Consider the following 19188-nt stretch of genomic DNA (forward strand, 5'->3'; position numbering starts at 1 on the left):
GGGTTTCATGTCGTACATTTGGGTGCTTAAACCCCCCAAAATACATGCATTTTTTTCATTTTCAGACCATTCCATAATGACAAAATAAAAACGCCCACAGGAGCATATGAGAGAAAGTCAGTTTATTTTATTTCAGTTTAATATGGTATTCAATGTTTTGTATGGCAAACAGGTTTATGCGATACACAGCTTGATACACCTCAGTGTTGTAAAGGATACTAAGTTTCCTCTTCCTACAAACTTAGGTATACGTTTCTCCAAAAAAATTTTTATAAAACTTGGACTGAATTATAAAAGAACAAATGAGGAATTACACACACACATTCCCGGTTTTATATTCTGCAATGGTCAGTTATTTTTAAGATGTTAATGGTAATTGTTGTAACTTCATATAAAAGTGTTTTAGTACAAAACCATCTATTATGTTAATGAAAGAAAGATACTCAATTATTCAGTACAATCATATTTTACTACACACAGGAATGCCTCCCTACAATTTAACTACTGTAATCGAAGGAATGCCGATATAAATCGGATATAAATCAACTCTCCTGCAAGCAATCTTATCACAAACCTTGACTAGCATGTAAGAAAGTTTACATTTGCATAATGCATTTTAAATATTTACTTATAAGAAATGCCATTTATGTATTTTCTCCCCTCATCCCAACGGTTTCTTATTTTAAAACTAAATGATATCACTGTACCTTCAACACAATATCTCCTATTCCAATATGCTCATGCCAAGAAACTGTCTTAGACCCATTTCACTTACAACACCTCCAAAGTTTACATTTAAGTTGTTTGATTACTGATACATTATCAACATAGATTTTTGCAATTTAGATCAACTTAATCAAATCATCACATTGTAATGTATTATAATAAGATGATATATATCCCTTGGAAACTACAGATTTCATCAATAGAATATTTGTGAAGGACCCTTAGTTCACAGTTGAATGGTCAGACTTTGCCGAACAAGTCTCTTATTGATTTACTGTTCAAAGCAGAGTACTAATTTAGCTTAAAAATATTTAAAGTTCTGAAACAAGTAAACTTTTTAAATACATACAATTCTTAATGCTACAAAAAATGTCAAAAGGGTGTGTTTGGGTATTTGATACAGGTTTAAAAAATGATGAAAAAAGAACAGAATTGTAACCATTTGCAATTCTTTGTCTACATTCTATTGTGCCTCACATTTGTGTTGCTCCCTCTGAACATATTCTCTGCACCTCACTTCCTAGCAGCATCAATCTTACCAGACAATAACATAGGCTGCACAAACAGTAATAAACAAGTTATACTAGTAGTAAATAAGTACAGCATGAAATTCATGATGCATACTAATGCCATCTTTGTGTAAGTCTGCACCCCCTTTCAAAATGCTCACCTTTTGTTGCCTTTTTTTATTTACACATTTTACCCCTTGTCAAGAAAGTTGTAGAACATTATTCAAAAATTAAAATCGTTTGGATAAGTGTCCACCCTCCTTGTAGTGGCAATCCTAAATTAGCTCAGGTGTAAGCAGTCACCTTTAAAATCGCACACCTAGTTAAGTGGCCTCCGTCTGTGTTAAATTGTAGTGAGTCACATGATTTCAGGATATCCTTCAGGAACTGCTGAATTTCTCTCTGCTTGGTAGAGCATTTCAAAGCAAAGACTCAACCATGAGCACCAATGAGCTTTCTAAAGAACTCCAGGACAAAGATGTTGAAAAGCACAGATCAGGGAAAGGGTATACAATTACATAAAAGGCCTTGAATATCCCTTGGAGCCAGAAGGTGTTTGGCACCACGCAGACCCTGCCTGGATCAGACCATCTCTGCAAAAAGGAGATTGATCAGAAAGGCTACCAAGAGGCCAATGCCAATTTTCCAAGAGCTACAGGCTTTTATGTCCGAGACTGGTCAAAGTGTGCACCCCACAAATCTGTCCTGTATGCTGCTCAAGAAAGCCCACCTTCATTGCTGTCTGAAGTATGTACAAAAAGGAGATTCTGTACACATGTGACTAAAGGTTTTGTGGTCTGACAGAACTATAATATAACCTTCTGGCCTAAATCACTTGGCGTAAACCTTTGTGTTTGGTGGCAGCAACATGTTATGGGGGTGTTTCTTATCGGCAGGGACTGGGGCACTTGTCAGGGCAGAAGGGAAAATGAATGGAGCAAAGTACAGAAAAGTCCTTTAAAGAAAAACCTGCTGCCCTCTGCAAGAAAGATGAAACTGGGATGGAAGTTCACCTTTGGCATGATAATGACCCAAAGCACACAGCCAAAACTACACTGGAGTGGCTAAAGAACAAAAAGCCAAATGTGCTTCCACCAAGTATTAACTCAGGGGTTTGGACACTTATCCAATGATGAGATATATATATATATATATATATATATATATATATATATATACTTATTTCTTTCCCCTTAACAGTGTGGAGTATGGTATGTAGATAAGTAGAATAAAATCCACTTAATGCACAAGCACTGACACAATAAAAAGGGGTATAGACTTTCTATAGGCACTATATATACACATCTGATGTATTGATATTAGCAATGGAAAAATTCCAGACCATACACGAGACCTCAATAAAATATCTTTATCTCCTTCATTAAAAAAAAATAATAATAATAATAAAGGAATAATAAAGTGACCCTATTGTGCCTTTCCTTTAGTTTGCAGGTAGTTTTTCATGCCGTTGGACTATCTGTATTTAGAAACATTCATTACAAACAAAACAAGCTTCACTAAATAAAAATGCAACCTCTGTAGAGAGGTCTTATTTAGCATAACCTGCCCACAGCCTATCTCGCTCCTCATAAACATCAGCTACAATATAGTATCTAATGTTTTAATTGCTGAAATGTAAGCAAACTCATATCTATAGTGTTAGTCATTAGCAGCAAAACCTTTAAAACTTTTCTAAAGATTATATTTTCTTCAAAGTACTGCTACATTTATGATGTTATAACTATTATAACTGTATACAGTATTTAGATATTGAAGAGTTCAAATCTAACAGGGTAACATTAATCCATTCGACATAGTGTCTCCAGAATGTCATTTTGTTGGATATTCATATTAAAATTCAATTTTAATAAGATATTCTTGGATTATTTATTTTTGTTTAATATTATTTTAGGATTACTTTTCAATATGTTTTTGTCCAGCCTGCTGGACTCTTTACTGTACAAATTAAAATTATCTTTCAATAAATGTTTAAGCTTATATGCACCGTTTTGTTTTCAGTATTTCATTTTTAGGGTCAGTGTTCTTTTGCGCACATCAGTGCTAGTGTCTTCAGTGTATTTCATCTCTTTGTAAAATTTTTCATCCTTCTTTTTTTTCCCCTCACTGTAGTTTTTTTCAAATTAGATCCAAAACAAAATTTCTGATCACATCTAAAGTTCCTGAGTCGAAGCCACAGATATCCAGCATTCCTCTGTCATCAGGGTCTGCGATGGAAAAGCCGTCCGAAGTCATCCCACAGACTATTAACTTGGAGAAGACGCCCATTTTCTAGAATGGACAAGAACAAAGTTAAACATCAACACAAAGAGTTTGAACAAACTGTGACACATTAACATTAAGATACATTTGTTTAGTCACACTGTATATACATATATAGTCTGATACAACCTTTACACACAAAACCAGAACCCCTAAAAAAAGTGTAATTGTTCAGTTTCCCAACGTTCTTCTGCACTGTATAAATATCCACCTTCTGGCTGATGCAGAAGTCTAAGCTATAAGGTATGGTTGTGTCTGCTCAGTGTTGTGCTTACAGTTTTGCCACTTCATTATAAAATGGTTTTGACAGGGTAGGGCTTTGCACAATTATGTGACAGGAAATTACATTCTTTAAAGCTTCTGTATTATTTATGTAACTGTTTACAAAACCACATAACACAAAAGTATTAAAAAACTTGTGTCATAGTCATAATAGTGAACTTAACAGAAATACTGCACGACTCACATTTCGATGCATCTTTAATGCCTCTGCTGGATGAAGGTCCCTAAACCAGGTCTTGTTGTCCGTGAAAACAATAAAGACATCAGCCGCTGTGTTTGTCTCAGTCGCCCACTGAATCGGAAGGGAGCAATCAGTGACCCCCATGGGAATCTAAATAAACAAGAAACACACTCAACGAGTATTAGTGCGTAACGAAATTTAAAAGGGATGGGAGGAGTCTGCTGTGTGGAGCAGCCACTCAGTTTGGCAATTCCCGTTTTCTAAAAAGTATTTAAGATTCGCACCTTCTGGAATTCAGACTCCACTTGTTGGAGCGACATGTCTGCAGTGACTGGACACCGGACCACCGAGTCTTCAGAAAAAGCCACAATCTGCGAATCTGATTCCGTCCGCGCAGTAACCTTTAGACAACACGGTTTGGGTGAAAAAATAACCCACATAAAGACGGGGAACTCTACAGTCGGCTTCTGTGAAACTCGTCCTCTTATTCCCCAAAGGAACGACTCTTAACGTACCATAGTCATGGCTGCCGTGGCTGTGGCGGCGCTGACCGAACCCCCTAGAACACTGCCGCTCACTGACTCACTCGCGTTCACAGCCAACACAAAGCGCTTCCCTGTGGGCTCCACATTCTGCGAATAAAAAGAGAAGGACGGATTCAGAAGTTTCCAGGAAGTAAACTTTGCTAATTTCTAATTTAATCAACCTGGAGCCCCACTTTGTGCACAAGAAACAATTCCAAGGTACTTCCAGGCAACGTCACTCAATTAGTATGAAGAAGAAATGGAATTATCCACTAAAAAATAATGTTTATTATCTTAATAGGCTAATTCACTGTATACATTTTCATAATACTGAAGTAGTCTCAACAGAGAGCGGAACAGAATGTGAAAATTTATCTCAAATGTGGTTTTCTATGACCTTGTCTCAGATAGTCAACTGAGCTGCACTGAAATACAGAGATCATAAAGTATGACAATGATAAAACATAGAATTTAAACATTTAATCCTAAAGATAATGTGACATTCTTAATGCACATTCCACGCTGGAGTCAGCTTCTTTGGTCCCTACCTTGAAGCTTTTATTGAAGGCAGCGTCTAGTGCCTGAAGGACATCATTATCTGGCTCCCATTTCAATTTCCCACGATTCCCACAACCTTTTTTGTATGTCTCTAGTGCCACTAAGATGTGGAAGGGATGAATCTGCGCCTGAAGAAGAAAAAACTTTACAAATGTTCTATAATACTGTACACATCAATAGCAAATCTCTGGAAAAAGATTCACATACATGCAAACACACAATGTTCAAATGTATTTATAAGGCAACCATCAGTGTTTTGTGAATCTACCTTGGCTTTCAAAATAGGATTCTCAGGACTATCAACTTCTAAGTAGGGATAGAGATAAGGTTGGCTAAAATATTCACAATAGATGCCAAATATATTCTATTCACACCATTTGTGCAGTAAGATTGTATAACTGATGTATGAATTTCAGCTTTGCGTTTTGCTGAGAGGTCCTAGTCCGCTTATCTATTGAAGGAAACAACGTCTCCCCATCAGCACTAAGAGAAGCAGCATATTTGGGACATATATACACCACATGATATGGGAAGACAGATAGAAACCATACTGTACCTTCTTCAGAACAGATTCATCCTGCAGTCTCTCACACACCATGGCCACTTCTGAATTCGCTGGCTCAAGGACCATGTCTGCCGTCATCTTTCCTAAGTTATGCAGTATTGCAGTCAGTGGCATGTCCTTCAGCAGTGCTTTCCACACCTAACACGATGCAGAATAAGACAAACACAGACACAAGAGCCTTTGGTACATCAGTTGTATCGTGGAATAAACAACAACTGCTACACAATTAAGGAGCCTCAATCGAACAGCCCACAGAGGCGACAGACCTCTTTAGATTTCAGGTGGTTTGTGAGCAGCTGCTCTCTCGCTAAGCTGTGTTCCTCTATCACATGAATCACTTCCAAGATGTCGTCGGTGTGTTTCACTTTCTCCACGGCCTCAAAGTACCGCAGGACCTTCGCGATGCCATCGGGGTTGTCCTTGTCTTTGTATGCCATCTGGAGGTCCTTCCACCCTTTCGTGATGTATTTGGTGACCACTGCGATTCCTGGAGGCAAGCGAATGGATGGGTTATGCAGTACAAATGTGCAGTAACATTTCTTGATAGACAAGAGTGCTTCAAACCAATTATAGCCGTAGGTACTGCTTTTCTCCTCAGTAACTTTATGATATGAAATGCATGAGTCAAAGGAACTTTTTTTAAATAAAACAGCGCACTACACACTCCGAACAAAACAGTTCCCACAAACACACACAAAACTGAGTTGCACAGGGATAAAAGGAGTCAATAAGGCTAAGTTAATAAAACACAACTGTCCATTAAAAAGGTCATATAACACAACTTAGTTAAGCAAGATACTCTGAGCCAACTTAGGTTAGATTAGGTTCTCCTAATTAGGCAAAAGTCTTACAAACTGGATCATTACATCTTCATAGGAATGACCCAAATACTAATCCCTGCCTTCTGTCTGAGGAGCATCTTAACTGGAAACTTATAAGTTTACTATTTTGGTACTTTCTCTCCTAGAGCGTGTTTCTGTAACCCTGTAAAGCAAAGTATGTGACTATAAACTAATTCGTAATAATGTAACATTATGTGAGATTTGAACCTGTAATGTCAGAGTCTAATCTAGTATGCCAGTTTCATTTTAATTCTTCAGTAATCTTTGATACTCCTAGTGGTGAAGAAAAAGTAGTTAATTACTGAAAATGGATACAAATTTAAGTGATTCCTCAGATTTGTCTAGACCAGGGGTTTTCAAACTGGTCCAGGAGTATCCCCTGCCCTGCTGGTTTTTGTTCCAACTGAGGTCTTAATTGCTTAATTGAATCCTTAATTAACCTAACAAAGCAATATACCATTACATTAAGTAATTAAGACCTAGGTTGGAACAAACACCAGCTGGGCAGGGGGTACTCCTGGACCAGTTTGAAAACCCCTGATCTAGACGTTTGGTCCTCCTGTCACAGCAGTGTGACATCAACGTGCTTTGTAAACATGAGGTCTTATTCCTTCTGTACCTTCATTAGCAGGCTTCATGTGCGACAGGCGCAGCAGGTCCTTGTGTGACCACCCGTTCCTCTGCTTATATTTGGTCACCACCAGCGCCAGACTCATTGCCTCTTTCTCGTTGTACCAGTCCGCCACGGCCTTCCTCAGGGCCCGGCCCCACATGCCGCACTTCATGGCTTCTTTGATGTTCTTCTTGAACTGGATGAAGGAGAACAGGTGCGTGGGGACGCGGCAGACCTCCTTCACAGCTCGGAAGGCCGCCTGCTTGGTCTTCACGTCTGAGTGCTGCGAGCAAACGGCCAGGGCAAAGAGCGCGGGGCTCAACCTGGGAGCTCTTCCCTCCTGACTGAAAGTCTTGATCTCCTCCACAACTTCGCAGCCCCGGCCCTCCTCTATGAGCCGGACTAACACTGAGGCGTTCTCCAAGCCCAATGGCTGCTCCTTGACGTAGTAGGTCCCCCCCTCAGTGCCGAAGCACAAAAAGCGGCGGAGGCGCATGATGTCAGTCACATCCCACGGACTCGCCCCTGAGCTTGGCGCCGGCCTGTCGTTCAAAGGAAGCCTGTCTGACACCGCGCCACAGGTGGACTCCATCAGCTCCACTCCTTCTGACTGAGAGAAAGAGGAGTAACAGACTGTTATTAACAAAAGCAAAGTTCCACCCCAAATGGAAATTAATCAATAACTGTAATGATATCACCTATTACAAATAAACAAATAAAGGAATAGAATAAAGAACAGAGCCAAGATGTGTTGTGCATAAGCACCGTTTTCAAGATGTCAGGTTGTATCCAATCATATCATCCCCTCGGTTGAATCCACACCTTCTCTAGAGACTAGGAAGCTGTGATTGGCCTCTATAGGCTGTAATAAATGGCCAACCGAGGATGGGGAAGAAGGGCATGGCTTCAGCCGAAGGGCTATTGTGATCAGACACCACAGTCCGCTCTGTGAGATTAAAGTATTAAAGGAGGCAGGAAAACAGAGGCATAATTACTAAAAAGACAGTACTGTTTTTGTTTGCTTTTACATCAAACTCTGGTTAATGGTTGCTTTGATAACATTTTTTATAATCTCATCATAGTCTAAGTGTTAAGATTTGGTATTAGTATGTTTTCATTTCTTAAATATTAATATTTTCATGACATACATGGATACCACATATCCGTCAGTGGTAATAAAAACACCACACATCCAATAGTTCATTGTAAAACCATGAAAAAAATCATCACTCAGGTGGTGTGAGCATCTTAAGGCCTTGGTGTGATGTCTATTTCTACTGTTTAGCTCCATAAGAACTGTCCCCTTTCCCACCAAGCCACAGGTTTTGAACAGTATTATTTCAAAAAGAAAGATCAAAAACATTAATTGAACATACCCTAAACTTAACTGTAATTCTAAATAATTATAGTATACATGTTTTAAATCACTGCTTCCAATCAAAAGTTTGAACAGATATGAGTATTCCCTATACAACTGTTTTTTTTGTTTTTGTTTTTACATTACAAAGTGCATTTTATAATTTTCACCTATAAATATGTTGAAAACAGCATTTAAGTAATTCGGGCCACCTTCCCTCACAATAAACCTCATATATTTGAATGAGTGTATATTTTTACAAACACGCCTATATTTACAGAATAATTCAACATGCATTGGTTTGCACAGTTTCTAAATCTAAAACAACAATACAAAAAAACACTATTCAGCATCATATAAGAAGTATGAAAAGAAAAGGAAACACAAATGAAACCAAATTAATTCAGCTTTGTTCTGTGTCACGCCATGATGAAGAAAGTCACTGGAGCAGAGCTTGGGAAAATGACACGGAGATCTGGCCAAAACAAAAAGAAAAAGGAAAAAAAAAACAGTTCTGTATTAAACCACTAGATGTTCAACCTGAAAAACTAGCGCTCAGTGGCGCTGGCGATACAAAAATGCCAATTAGGGACTGGGAGAAATAGCAGTGATGCAGAAATGGGCGGATTTAAGACACTGCTTAAAAATCACTGCACTGAGAAATATAATAGGATTAAGCTTAAAAAGGGTCTAAAGTATATAAGGTGATTTAATAAAAAATAAAGTAAATAATTAAACCAATATTAATGCATTGGCAACAATTGCAGCTGGTCGTGTGCAATATATAACAATTGTACTGAACACTATTAAACACTATTGCTTTGCTAATATATTTATATTCTCAATGCACAAGTGTTTAATACAGTAATACAACTAATGCAGAATCAAGGAAAGCAATCAGATTAGTCTCTACATTTCCAGAAAGGCCCAATTAAGATGCTAAAGATACTTTTCAATTTCCCAAAGCAAGCCACATAAAACCCCATCCTCATCTGTGCAGACAGTCTGAGCACTAAGTGATGCTGGAGGAGGAGGAGGAGGAGGAGGAGGAGGAGGACGACGACAACAACAACAACAACAGCAGCAGCAGCAACAACAACAACAACCCTGCGCTCCTTCATCTCTCACACACCCCAGGCGTCTCACCTCCATCGAGTACCGCGGTCCGGGCGCTGTGGTTTCGGGGCGGATGGCCGTATTTTCTCGGTCCTCTGCAGGGCCTCCCCTCCCCTGAAACGGGCCAGGCTGTGACAACAAGGCGCCGCGGTGGCTGCTGGGAGGCGACAGCGGTGGACGGCGGTGCGGATCCAGCGGCGGTGGAGGTGTCGTCACATGTGGAGCCGAGCTCAGCGCACCGAGGCTGCGGGGGCCGGGGAGGGTCTGGCGGTGGAAACACGGCCGGTGACGCTACGAGTCGCGCGTTGCAATGTATCCAGTGACTGTTACAATGTCAGCGCAACAGCTAGTTTGTAGCTAGAGCATGCACACAATGTTACCAGTAAACATGCATCAACTGCTGCTCCAGGATTAGCCAACTCACATATCTATATACATGCATGTAAATAACTAACAGGTATATTAGTGTAGTAAGTTAGCTCGAAGTACTGGAATATGGGGGATCCATGCCAAAAAGAAACAAGTGCATAGAGAAAAGAATCAATCAATCAATAAAGGCATATTGAAATCAATCAATCCATCCATAAATAAATAAATATCTGCCGTTTTTCTTATTCCCTGCAATTGAAATTATCTGTGTATTTCAACATGTATGTATTCGTGTTTTTATTGCAACGTTATTGATTGCTTGCTTACTTGATTCATGATATTTTTTTCTGTGTGTGTATTTCTTTTTAATTATGGCATGCATGGATAGTCCTCCATACTGGAAGGGTTTGCTGATAACTGCAGATTGCATAAAACAAAGTGGGATGGTAGATGTATTCGTTTAAATGAACTACAGTGCATGCACTTCACTGTGGGATGTAAAATAATAAACACAGCAACACATAGAAACCTGCGTCGTTGCATGTATACTAATGCAAAATGTTATCACTGAGCTGCAGAAGTCAATCACAGGGGGCGGTGAGAAGAAAAGATTCGCTCACCATAGACAGCAGAAGTGTTCAACCGCTCCTCGGCTCAAGGGCTGTCGGGAAGGAGGCGGAGTGTCCAGTGACTGCGGGTGGGTGACGGATGAGACGGCTCACTCTGATCCTGAGCGCTTTTTGTTTTACGGTTGGTTTGGACAGAAGAAAATCAGCGCCGAGGCAGGATGGCAGGCAGCGCGGGGGAATGGTGTCTGATGGAGAGCGACCCGGGCGTCTTCACGGAGCTCATCAAGGGCTTCGGTGAGCGCGTTGTGCGGCGGCAGGGATACATTGTGTCCGGGCACGCTGCGGTGCCACACCGGCAGCACTGCTCTCACGTCCCGGCTCAGTGGGTTATCGTGTAATGCCGGGGGCCGTGTGTGCATCTGGGCTCCGGGTCCGGTGTCCTGGGTGTCGGGGGCTGCCGGGGGCTGCCGGGGGGGACGCCGATGAAAGCCGCCTGCGTGTGCGCTGATGTCGCCGCCAGGCCCGGGCAGCTGCGGCGGGATGCGAGTAACAATGTAGCGCACACGTCTGCGGCGCAGTCAGCCTGCGTTGGGCAATTGCAGCTAATACGGCCACTAAGTGCACGTCTGTAAGTGCACCTGTGATACTCCATGCTGCACAAACATATAAGCACAAACGCAGGCTGTAGAGGAAGTACCCATCACTTCTGCCCAGCCGACCTATTGTGAGAATGAATTAAACATGCATTTCTAATGTGCCCTAGGCGCATACGGTCTATATGTTCATGAGGGAGGTGATACTCAGCTTATTTCCTGAAGACAAGTGATTGTATGTATGCACAATGTTGAATGACATGCGTATTCATATTCTTATACTCCTGCCCGCCGCAACTATACAACTGTCTGTCTGTTTGATTAAGGTTGTAAAGGGGCACAGGTTGAAGAGATATGGAGCATGGAACCAGAAAACTTCGAAAAACTGAAGTAAGTTTACATCTTTTAAATGTATTAAACTATCTGTCTATCCATCTATATCAGTGGATACCCCCTGATCCTGGAGGAGCCCCTACCCTGCTGGTTTTTGTTCCAGTTACTTAATTGAACCCTTAATTGAACAAATGTCTTAAATCTGAGCCTTTGCATTATTTTAAACAGTAGGTTTTAAGGGAAGTATATATTTGTATACAGAGCATATTAAAGAAACAACTCTTTTAATTACACGATCCAATCTAAGCAGATTATTACTTCAGTTAAGGGTTCAATTAAGTAATTGAGAGCTCAGTTGGAACAAAAACCAGCAGGGTAGGCTGGGAACCCCTGATCTTTATAAAACAAAATAACAAATGTGGATTTTATGCACAAGGAATTAAGGTTAATTTCAGACTTTAAATATGTATGTAATATATTTAAAATCCAATTATCATCATGCAGATATTAGTGTTTCTATTAGTAAATGTCACTCACACAGGAGTCAGTCCAGTCGCCTACCTCCTGAGTGTCACCAGAGTTAATCTCGAGTTTTGTAGGCCTGGTATTTCGTCTCATAATTGTGAAATGATCTTCTATTTAAATCTGGAAAATGCTGTGACGTTGTGATTGTAGCGGACAGTGATTCTTAGCGTGTTGTTCCTTTCCAGACCAGTTCATGGGCTGATCTTCCTTTTCAAATGGCAGCCAGGAGAGGAACCGGCCGGATCAATCGTTCAGGACTCAAGGCTGGATCGCATCTTCTTTGCGAAACAGGTATTTATTTTAGGATCCGTTGCAAAAAATACATGAAGAAATACAGCATTGGAAGAGATCAGAACATAACTTTACATTTGTTCTGTATAACAGGATATTAAATATGGTTAAAGGCTCATCACGCTACAATGTTTACTTGCAGTTGTGTGTTATTTTGATGTATGTATATGTATTTTTCCCAATAATAGAAAACACTGCAACGGCTACAAAACAAACGGGCCTTATTTGTCTGACTACTATTGTACTGTTTACTGTATTGGATATTATTCTGTCTTGGGCAGCTTGTGACTGGAAAATATGTCCTTAAATGGAATGCCTGCATTTTTAATTCTTCATAAAACCTGTTTTCTTTTTTGTAATGGCACATTTCATATTGCTGTTCATGTATGAATGGTAATATAGAGTCACATAGCTTTGCCTTTTTACGCTAATAAACCCAGAACCCAGAAAAAGCGTGACGTGCCCTTGACAGGAAAGACGTAAACTCTGCTGAAGATCTGTGAAGATATTTTGCAGAGCCTTTACTTTCCCTTCTCTCCTCTTTGTGTTGCAGGTCATTAATAATGCATGTGCTACCCAGGCCATAATCAGCGTGTTACTGAACTGCACACATGCTGACGTGGTTCTCGGGGAAACTCTTACAGAATTCAGGGAATTCTCTCAAAGCTTTGATGCAGCTGTAAGTAAATTGGATCGGTGATGCATAAGTCTACTCTATCTGCTACGTCTGGACTTCTTAAATATGCAAAATCTTTTCCTTACGCGTATGTTTTTTTGTTTTTGTTTTTTTCCTCCTGACCCTTACATGTAGCCCATGTCCCGCTTATCGTTATTAAATATTAATTACTGAATCATATGACTGTTCTTAGTTCCTTTCTTAAGAACATAAGAAAGTGTCCAATCGAGAGGAGGCCATTGGACCCAAAGTGCTCGTTTGGTGGCCATTAATAATTAAGTGATCCGAAGATCCTAGCTTGTCTTACAAACAAGCGTGAAATGTCCTGTGGTTTTGACTGGTACGTGCGCATGCTGATGGGATTTTGTTTATGCTCTGTTTCTTTTTGCTCTTTAAATAGATGAAAGGTCTGGCCCTGAGCAACTCTGAAGTGATTCGACAAGTCCACAATGGCTTCGCCAGGTAGTGTGAATGACATTCATTTATTTTATTGGTGCTGAATAATGATTCTTGCCAGCCATTCATTTCTAAAGTTTCTTTCATGGCACGTATCTCAAAGCCCTATACAATCTACAGTAAACCAACCATTACATTAAACGCATGCAGTTTGCTTAAAAACAAAAGTTAGAAATATGACATTTAACAGACAACCGAAAACATGGCTCAAACAATTTATATTTCAATGTAAATCTGATTTAGATTCATACGCAAGTAGGCAGTGAAGTAACGTTTTCATGAAGACTCAAGAAAATGTGTGTTTCAAATTAGGTTTTAATTCTTTTAATTCTTAGGCAACAGATGTTTGAATTTGATGCAAAATCATCTGCCAAAGACGAGGATGCGTTCCATTTTGTGAGCTACGTCCCAGTTAACGGACGGCTGTATGAGCTGGATGGACTCCGGGAGGGACCTATTGACCTGGGTATACTTCTCTTGCCTCCCCTCTGTCAATAATTAAATAAAACCTTGCATATTCCTGAACATAGCATTCACAGTCTACAAGGTATGAGCCGTTTTTCTTATTCCCTGCAATTGAAAGTGCTTTTTCTTCTCTCTATTTCCAGGTGCCTGCAATCAAGACGACTGGATCAGTGCAGTGCGACCAGTCATTGAGAAAAGGATACAGAAGTAAATTGTCATCTTCGGTTTCTAACAAATGTCCAAGGAAACGGATAAACAATGAACAAAAACCTTTGTATTATTGGCACTATTGGTTTATTTTTTTTTCTGCTGACCATGCCTCTAGTAAATGTATTTCCCTCGTAAAGAGTGTACAACGTCTGTGTGTTTTGTCTTTCAGATACAGTGAAGGCGAAATTCGCTTTAACCTAATGGCTATAGTTTCCGACCGGAAGATGATCTATGAACGCAAGATCACAGAACTACAGGCTCAGCTCACAGAAGTAAGTAGCGCTGATCGTTAACAAACACTTTCGATCAGCAAGATCATTATTTGACTCCTGAGTTGAGACCCAAAATGCAGTGGGGCAGTATGCTCTCCTGCACAAGCCCCCGAGTCCAACCCTGCTGTGTTTTAACATCTGATCCGAGTTGATTTTGTCCTTTTGCTGGTTCAGAGTTTCATTTTCATTTCTTCCATTTCTTTTACAGGAGGAGCCAATGGACACGGACCAGAGCAGCAACCTGTTGAGCTCCATTCAGTCAGAAATCGCAAAATACCAGCTTCTAATTGACGAGGAGAATCAGAAATTAAAACGATATAAGGTTGGTGTGAGGGCAGGGATTTTTCCTAATTTGGAAAGCTACCGTAGTGTTTTTCTGCAGCTACGTACAGCACCTATAGAAAGTCTACAAGCCCTTGAAGCAGCGGTCTCAAACTCAATTCCTGGAGGGTCGTGTGTATGATGCTGGTTTTTGTTCCAACCGATTCCTCAATTACTTAATTTGTCCAATTAATTTTTCAATTTGACATACTTAAATATATTGCGAGGTTTTTTACTGTTGATGGTCTAAAAGTGCATTTGATTCGAGGTACAATTGCTTAAAAAATATCCTGGGGCCTGGATAGGTGTTTAAATGTATCTAGCTAATTAAACAATTAGACCAATTAAGTAATTGAGGACTCGGTTGGGACGAAAACCAGCATCATGCACACGGCCCTCCAGGGATTGCGTTTGAGACCCCTGCCTTGAACTTCTTCACATTTTGTTGTCAGTACCTCAGTGTTTCATGCATTTAATTAGGATTCATTCACAAGTCATTCACTTCCATTCATTAAGTTTCCAAAAAAAACAACTCCAGAAAAAGCAATTTCTGCTCCTTTTCTGTAAATTTCGTTTGTATTTTAATGTTTCCTTTGTATTTCAGGTTGAAAACATCAGAAGAAAACACAACTACCTGCCCTTCATCATGGAGTTACTGAAGACGCTGGCTGAATACCAGCAGTTAATCCCATTAGTAGAAAAGGTAGGAGTCCTGCTCTGGCTCGTCTGTAGTCCCTGAAGGAAAATGCATCTTAGTTTCAATACAAAATCTGAATGATGTGCTTTAATTATGAGGCAATTGTCAATCCTTGTATTTTTCTGAAGCTGTTGTTAAAAGATACCACTAGATGACGCTATTGATTACTTTAGCCATGAGGCGTCAGTCTCATTCAGTGAAACTGGAAACAAGTTAGTCAGCGAGTGTAATTAGGTGGTTTTAGACTGGCCAGATTAAAAGATGTTTTGTTCCTTTTTTTTAGGCAAAAGAAAAACAGAACTCCAAAAAAGTCCAGGAAGCCAAATGAAGTCCTACTCTCACATTTCCATATGAGTGGCAACCGAAACAACCCGTCATCCTCCTCTCGAACACATTCCGAGAGAGCTGTACTGCAAATAGTTTTAAATTATCAGTCCGGACTTTGTTAATGAGTTCCACCACATGCATGCAAAAATGTTGAATAAACCTTTGTCTATTTTTTTCATATATAAAACCTTTAGATGTTCAGATGTGCTTTTTGTTTGATTTATTTTCCGTTAAACGGTGATCTTTGGCCACAAAAACTGCCTACTTCTAATTTCATGAACCCTAAATCCTCTGGGATGTTTACTTTTCAAATATGTAACTTAATAAATCTAATTAAAATCATGTTCATAACAGATCTTGTCACTAGAGGGGGCAATTTTCCACTTAAAGTGCTTGTTGATCAGATTATAAAAGACGACCCATTTTGAAGTTCAGGCACTTAATCCTATATATTTGAAAGATGTTAACAGTTTGGAATCGGTACAACAACACACAACATTTTATCACCTGTAGATTATGGGGTACACACTCTTACTGACTTTTACACACACCCCTTGTCCTAATTCAGTTCAGTCGACTGGATCTACACTTTTCAGTCCACGTTTACCACATGAATAACTATTTCAAAGTGCAATTTACACTTTCAGCAAACTATTTCATTAGTTTTTTGCTGAAAATTGTGGGTTTAGACAATGTTTAAGTTTAAAGGTAACTGATTAACTGGAGGTATATAATAAAACGATAAAATCACTTTCAAAGAGATCAATCCGAGCTTTATGGAGTTTAGGTCACTTAAACTCGTACAGTTCCTGGACTTAAGGATTTATGCATCTTTGTGTTGCTCTAATCTATATGTATAGTGTATTACAGTGCTATAAGTAGTGTATACCACTCGGCCAGATTGCTCCTATCATATTAGCAACCTTTTAAACTTTTAACATGTAAAACTTCCCTAATAATGGCAAATATCAAAATACTCCAGTGAAAAATAGGGTGAATGTGTAGTTTTTCTTCTATCCTGGATGATAACACATCCTGAAACCATGCATGCTGCCATTATTTGGAAAGCTTTGCACTTAAAAGTTTTAGAAGTTGCTTATATGATACAATCAATTTGGTTGAGTTGTATATAATCTTACTTATACACTGTAGTAATGTGTAAAGATGCATATAATCATACTTCTAGGAACCATGCCAGTTTCCCTTGAATTCCATTAGTGTGCATTTTCTATCTGTAATACATATAGCATAGTACTGAAATAAAAGCATTTTGTTTTGCCTTCTTAAGGATTTTAGTTTCACATAATTTAATGCTGCAACTTCAGGAACTATCAGTCATCTTTATAGTTTACAAAGCTAACGGGATGGAAAAAGCACCCATTTTAGATTAAACCATGATTTTTATTTCATACTTTAAAAGATAAGAATGCAAGGGAATTAGCAGAGAATAAGCACATAAAGAAGTGAAAAGGTATCTTTAAAATAGGCAACTGCAGCATTTAAACTTCACAAATGTCCTGTTTGCTATTATACCAATTACTAAGAGGGGAATTACATTTACTTTGCTGTAGATTTTGATAAAGCGACCACAGAGGCGAAGTCACAACAGAAAGCAATCTCGACTGATCCAGTTTGCAATGACGTAAAATCACATGCAGAGTCAGCGTGGCGGTGGTTAAAAACCATCAAATCCAGCTCTGAAGGCCTGCATCAAACGGATACCCATTTCCTCCTCGCACCTTTCTCACTCGGCCGTTTTCAGTTCAGAAAATGTGCCGACGTAAAAACCAGCTTCCTTTTGCATCTTTCACAATCACTACACCAGCAGAAGCAGAGAAATGAAAAGCTGAACTGGTTTCACCCTCTTCAAAAAACACAATGGGTTCACATTCCTGGAGCAGTAATGTGTGTGGGCTGGAATTATAGTTTATTATAGAATTGAAGTCATGAAACATTGTAACTTTAATTATTGTACAATAATTTTATAATGTAAGATCAAAACTATATACTTTGACCTATTCAGTTTATTTAAGAGTTTATTTGAAAGTCTTGCACCATCTGTAGTGTTTTCTTTTTGCATGGGCCAGTGATTGACTCAATAACCCTTTCTGATAACTGTAAGAGCTAAGAAAACATGACAGTCGGACCCAAGTTCACATATTGTGCTGCAATCGGTGTTCATTTTTCGGAAAATCATTGCAACTGCACACAAGAAGTGAGTTGAAAGAACATGCAGTACAGACCAACTCCTTCATTTACATCAGTGGTGTAGCTGTAGTTTGGACTACATCTACGTCTACTTCTGTATACAAAAATCAAAACTAGTGCACTTAATCTGCTATTTTTATCTCCTTGCATATTTATACAGCTTGCACTGTCTGGAAGCTTTCTTGTCTTGGCAGTAAAGTCTGCTCAACAGGAACACATTTTTGTATGCAAAGCCAATGACTTCATCGCTAATGCTTTGCGAGATGAAAGACACGTGTCTGTCAGAATGAACTGTGTATATCGAGTTCTTTTCAGAATTGTATTTTTGGGAGGTTGCACGAATAAACTATTGACTAGTATAATGGAGTAAATGGTTTAGGATGGTAGAGTCATTGTTTGTGTGTGGTTAAAGTCGTTCTTATTGAATTGTTTTTTAAATCCAGTTTAGTCGTCATGAGATATTTAAATATACATATTTTCTGGTTGGATGATTTTAAAATCCAGAAATATAATGGTTTAAACTCCATTTTGGCTGCTTTCCAGGCACCGCCACCAACTCAATTGAAAGTCACTCTATTTTACCCAAAATATGATACCAAAAACTTGGTCAAATGGCTTAAATTACCAGATAGAATTAATGCACATTTTTATGGTATAGCTTGACTGCCCCATATGGCATAATTTTGTAATTTAAACCATACAACTCTGAGATTTTTGCAGTGGTGAGAGCTGGGAAAGTTTTTATTTCAAAATTGTTTCCATGTTACACACGTTAAAAACACATAGTAAGGGAGGCATCATGGTGACTTAAAAATGCAAACACAATTTGGCACCGGGAATGGAAATATAAAATCTCTAAACATGTTATGCATGCAGCACGTATGGTTATTGGCCACAAGATGAAATTAAGTCTATAAATAACACCCATGATTGCAAAATAACATAACTTGAACTATACGAATTCTGTTGTGACATGCGTTTCCCAGTCAAATATACACATGCCGTATTTCTGTACATCATCTCTCAGTCACCTATGCAAAATTTTACTCCCTGTACCGTGCCGAAGGAATTCTACTGGAATTTTACTTCCTGTACCACCTGGCTCTTGGACAAGTCCCACAAAGAAGCACTTTACACCACAGCAAATACTACTTGGATATGCTTCAGAAACCATATAGTTATGATATGGATAGAGAGGTCTTGTTATAGTGCAATGACTTGCCTTGGATAGGGAATGCCTTAACAGACAGAAACATGCCCATATCTTATAGTTTGGACTTTTGCATGGTACTGATGCAGAAAGGCAGTCTGATATTCAAAGCA

General features: G+C 39.2%; 2 protein-coding genes across 4 annotated transcripts; one reads left to right on the top strand and one right to left on the bottom strand.

Annotated features, from left to right (window-relative positions):
* Nucleotides 1–107: 107 nt before the first annotated feature.
* On the bottom strand, nucleotides 108–9871 carry ro60 (Ro60, Y RNA binding protein). 2 transcript variants are annotated; one of them, XM_066692622.1, is made up of 10 exons: nucleotides 9584–9871; nucleotides 7846–8912; nucleotides 7087–7690; nucleotides 5892–6112; nucleotides 5617–5763; nucleotides 5051–5188; nucleotides 4494–4610; nucleotides 4263–4379; nucleotides 3982–4128; nucleotides 108–3524 (listed from the first exon to the last, which is right to left on the bottom strand). In XM_066692622.1, the coding sequence occupies exons 3-10, from the start codon at nucleotides 7670–7672 to the stop codon at nucleotides 3372–3374; spliced, it is 1626 nt and encodes a 541-aa protein (XP_066548719.1). In that variant the 5' UTR covers nucleotides 7673–7690; nucleotides 7846–8912; nucleotides 9584–9871; the 3' UTR covers nucleotides 108–3371. The 2 variants fall into 2 exon arrangements, with proteins under 2 accessions (XP_066548719.1, XP_066548718.1); XM_066692621.1 differs by lacking the exon at nucleotides 7846–8912.
* Nucleotides 9872–10465: 594 nt separating this feature from the next.
* On the top strand, nucleotides 10466–15858 carry uchl5 (ubiquitin carboxyl-terminal hydrolase L5). 2 transcript variants are annotated; one of them, XM_066692623.1, is made up of 11 exons: nucleotides 10466–10619; nucleotides 11411–11474; nucleotides 12128–12233; nucleotides 12787–12912; nucleotides 13310–13371; nucleotides 13701–13831; nucleotides 13974–14037; nucleotides 14210–14312; nucleotides 14521–14634; nucleotides 15238–15336; nucleotides 15614–15858. In XM_066692623.1, the coding sequence occupies exons 1-11, from the start codon at nucleotides 10481–10483 to the stop codon at nucleotides 15656–15658; spliced, it is 1053 nt and encodes a 350-aa protein (XP_066548720.1). In that variant the 5' UTR covers nucleotides 10466–10480; the 3' UTR covers nucleotides 15659–15858. The 2 variants fall into 2 exon arrangements, with proteins under 2 accessions (XP_066548720.1, XP_066548721.1); XM_066692624.1 differs by having other exon boundaries at nucleotides 10589–10785.
* Nucleotides 15859–19188: the final 3330 nt, after the last annotated feature.

Source organism: Amia ocellicauda, chromosome 19, assembly GCF_036373705.1.
Source record: "Amia ocellicauda isolate fAmiCal2 chromosome 19, fAmiCal2.hap1, whole genome shotgun sequence".
Lineage (NCBI taxonomy): Eukaryota > Metazoa > Chordata > Actinopteri > Amiiformes > Amiidae > Amia > Amia ocellicauda.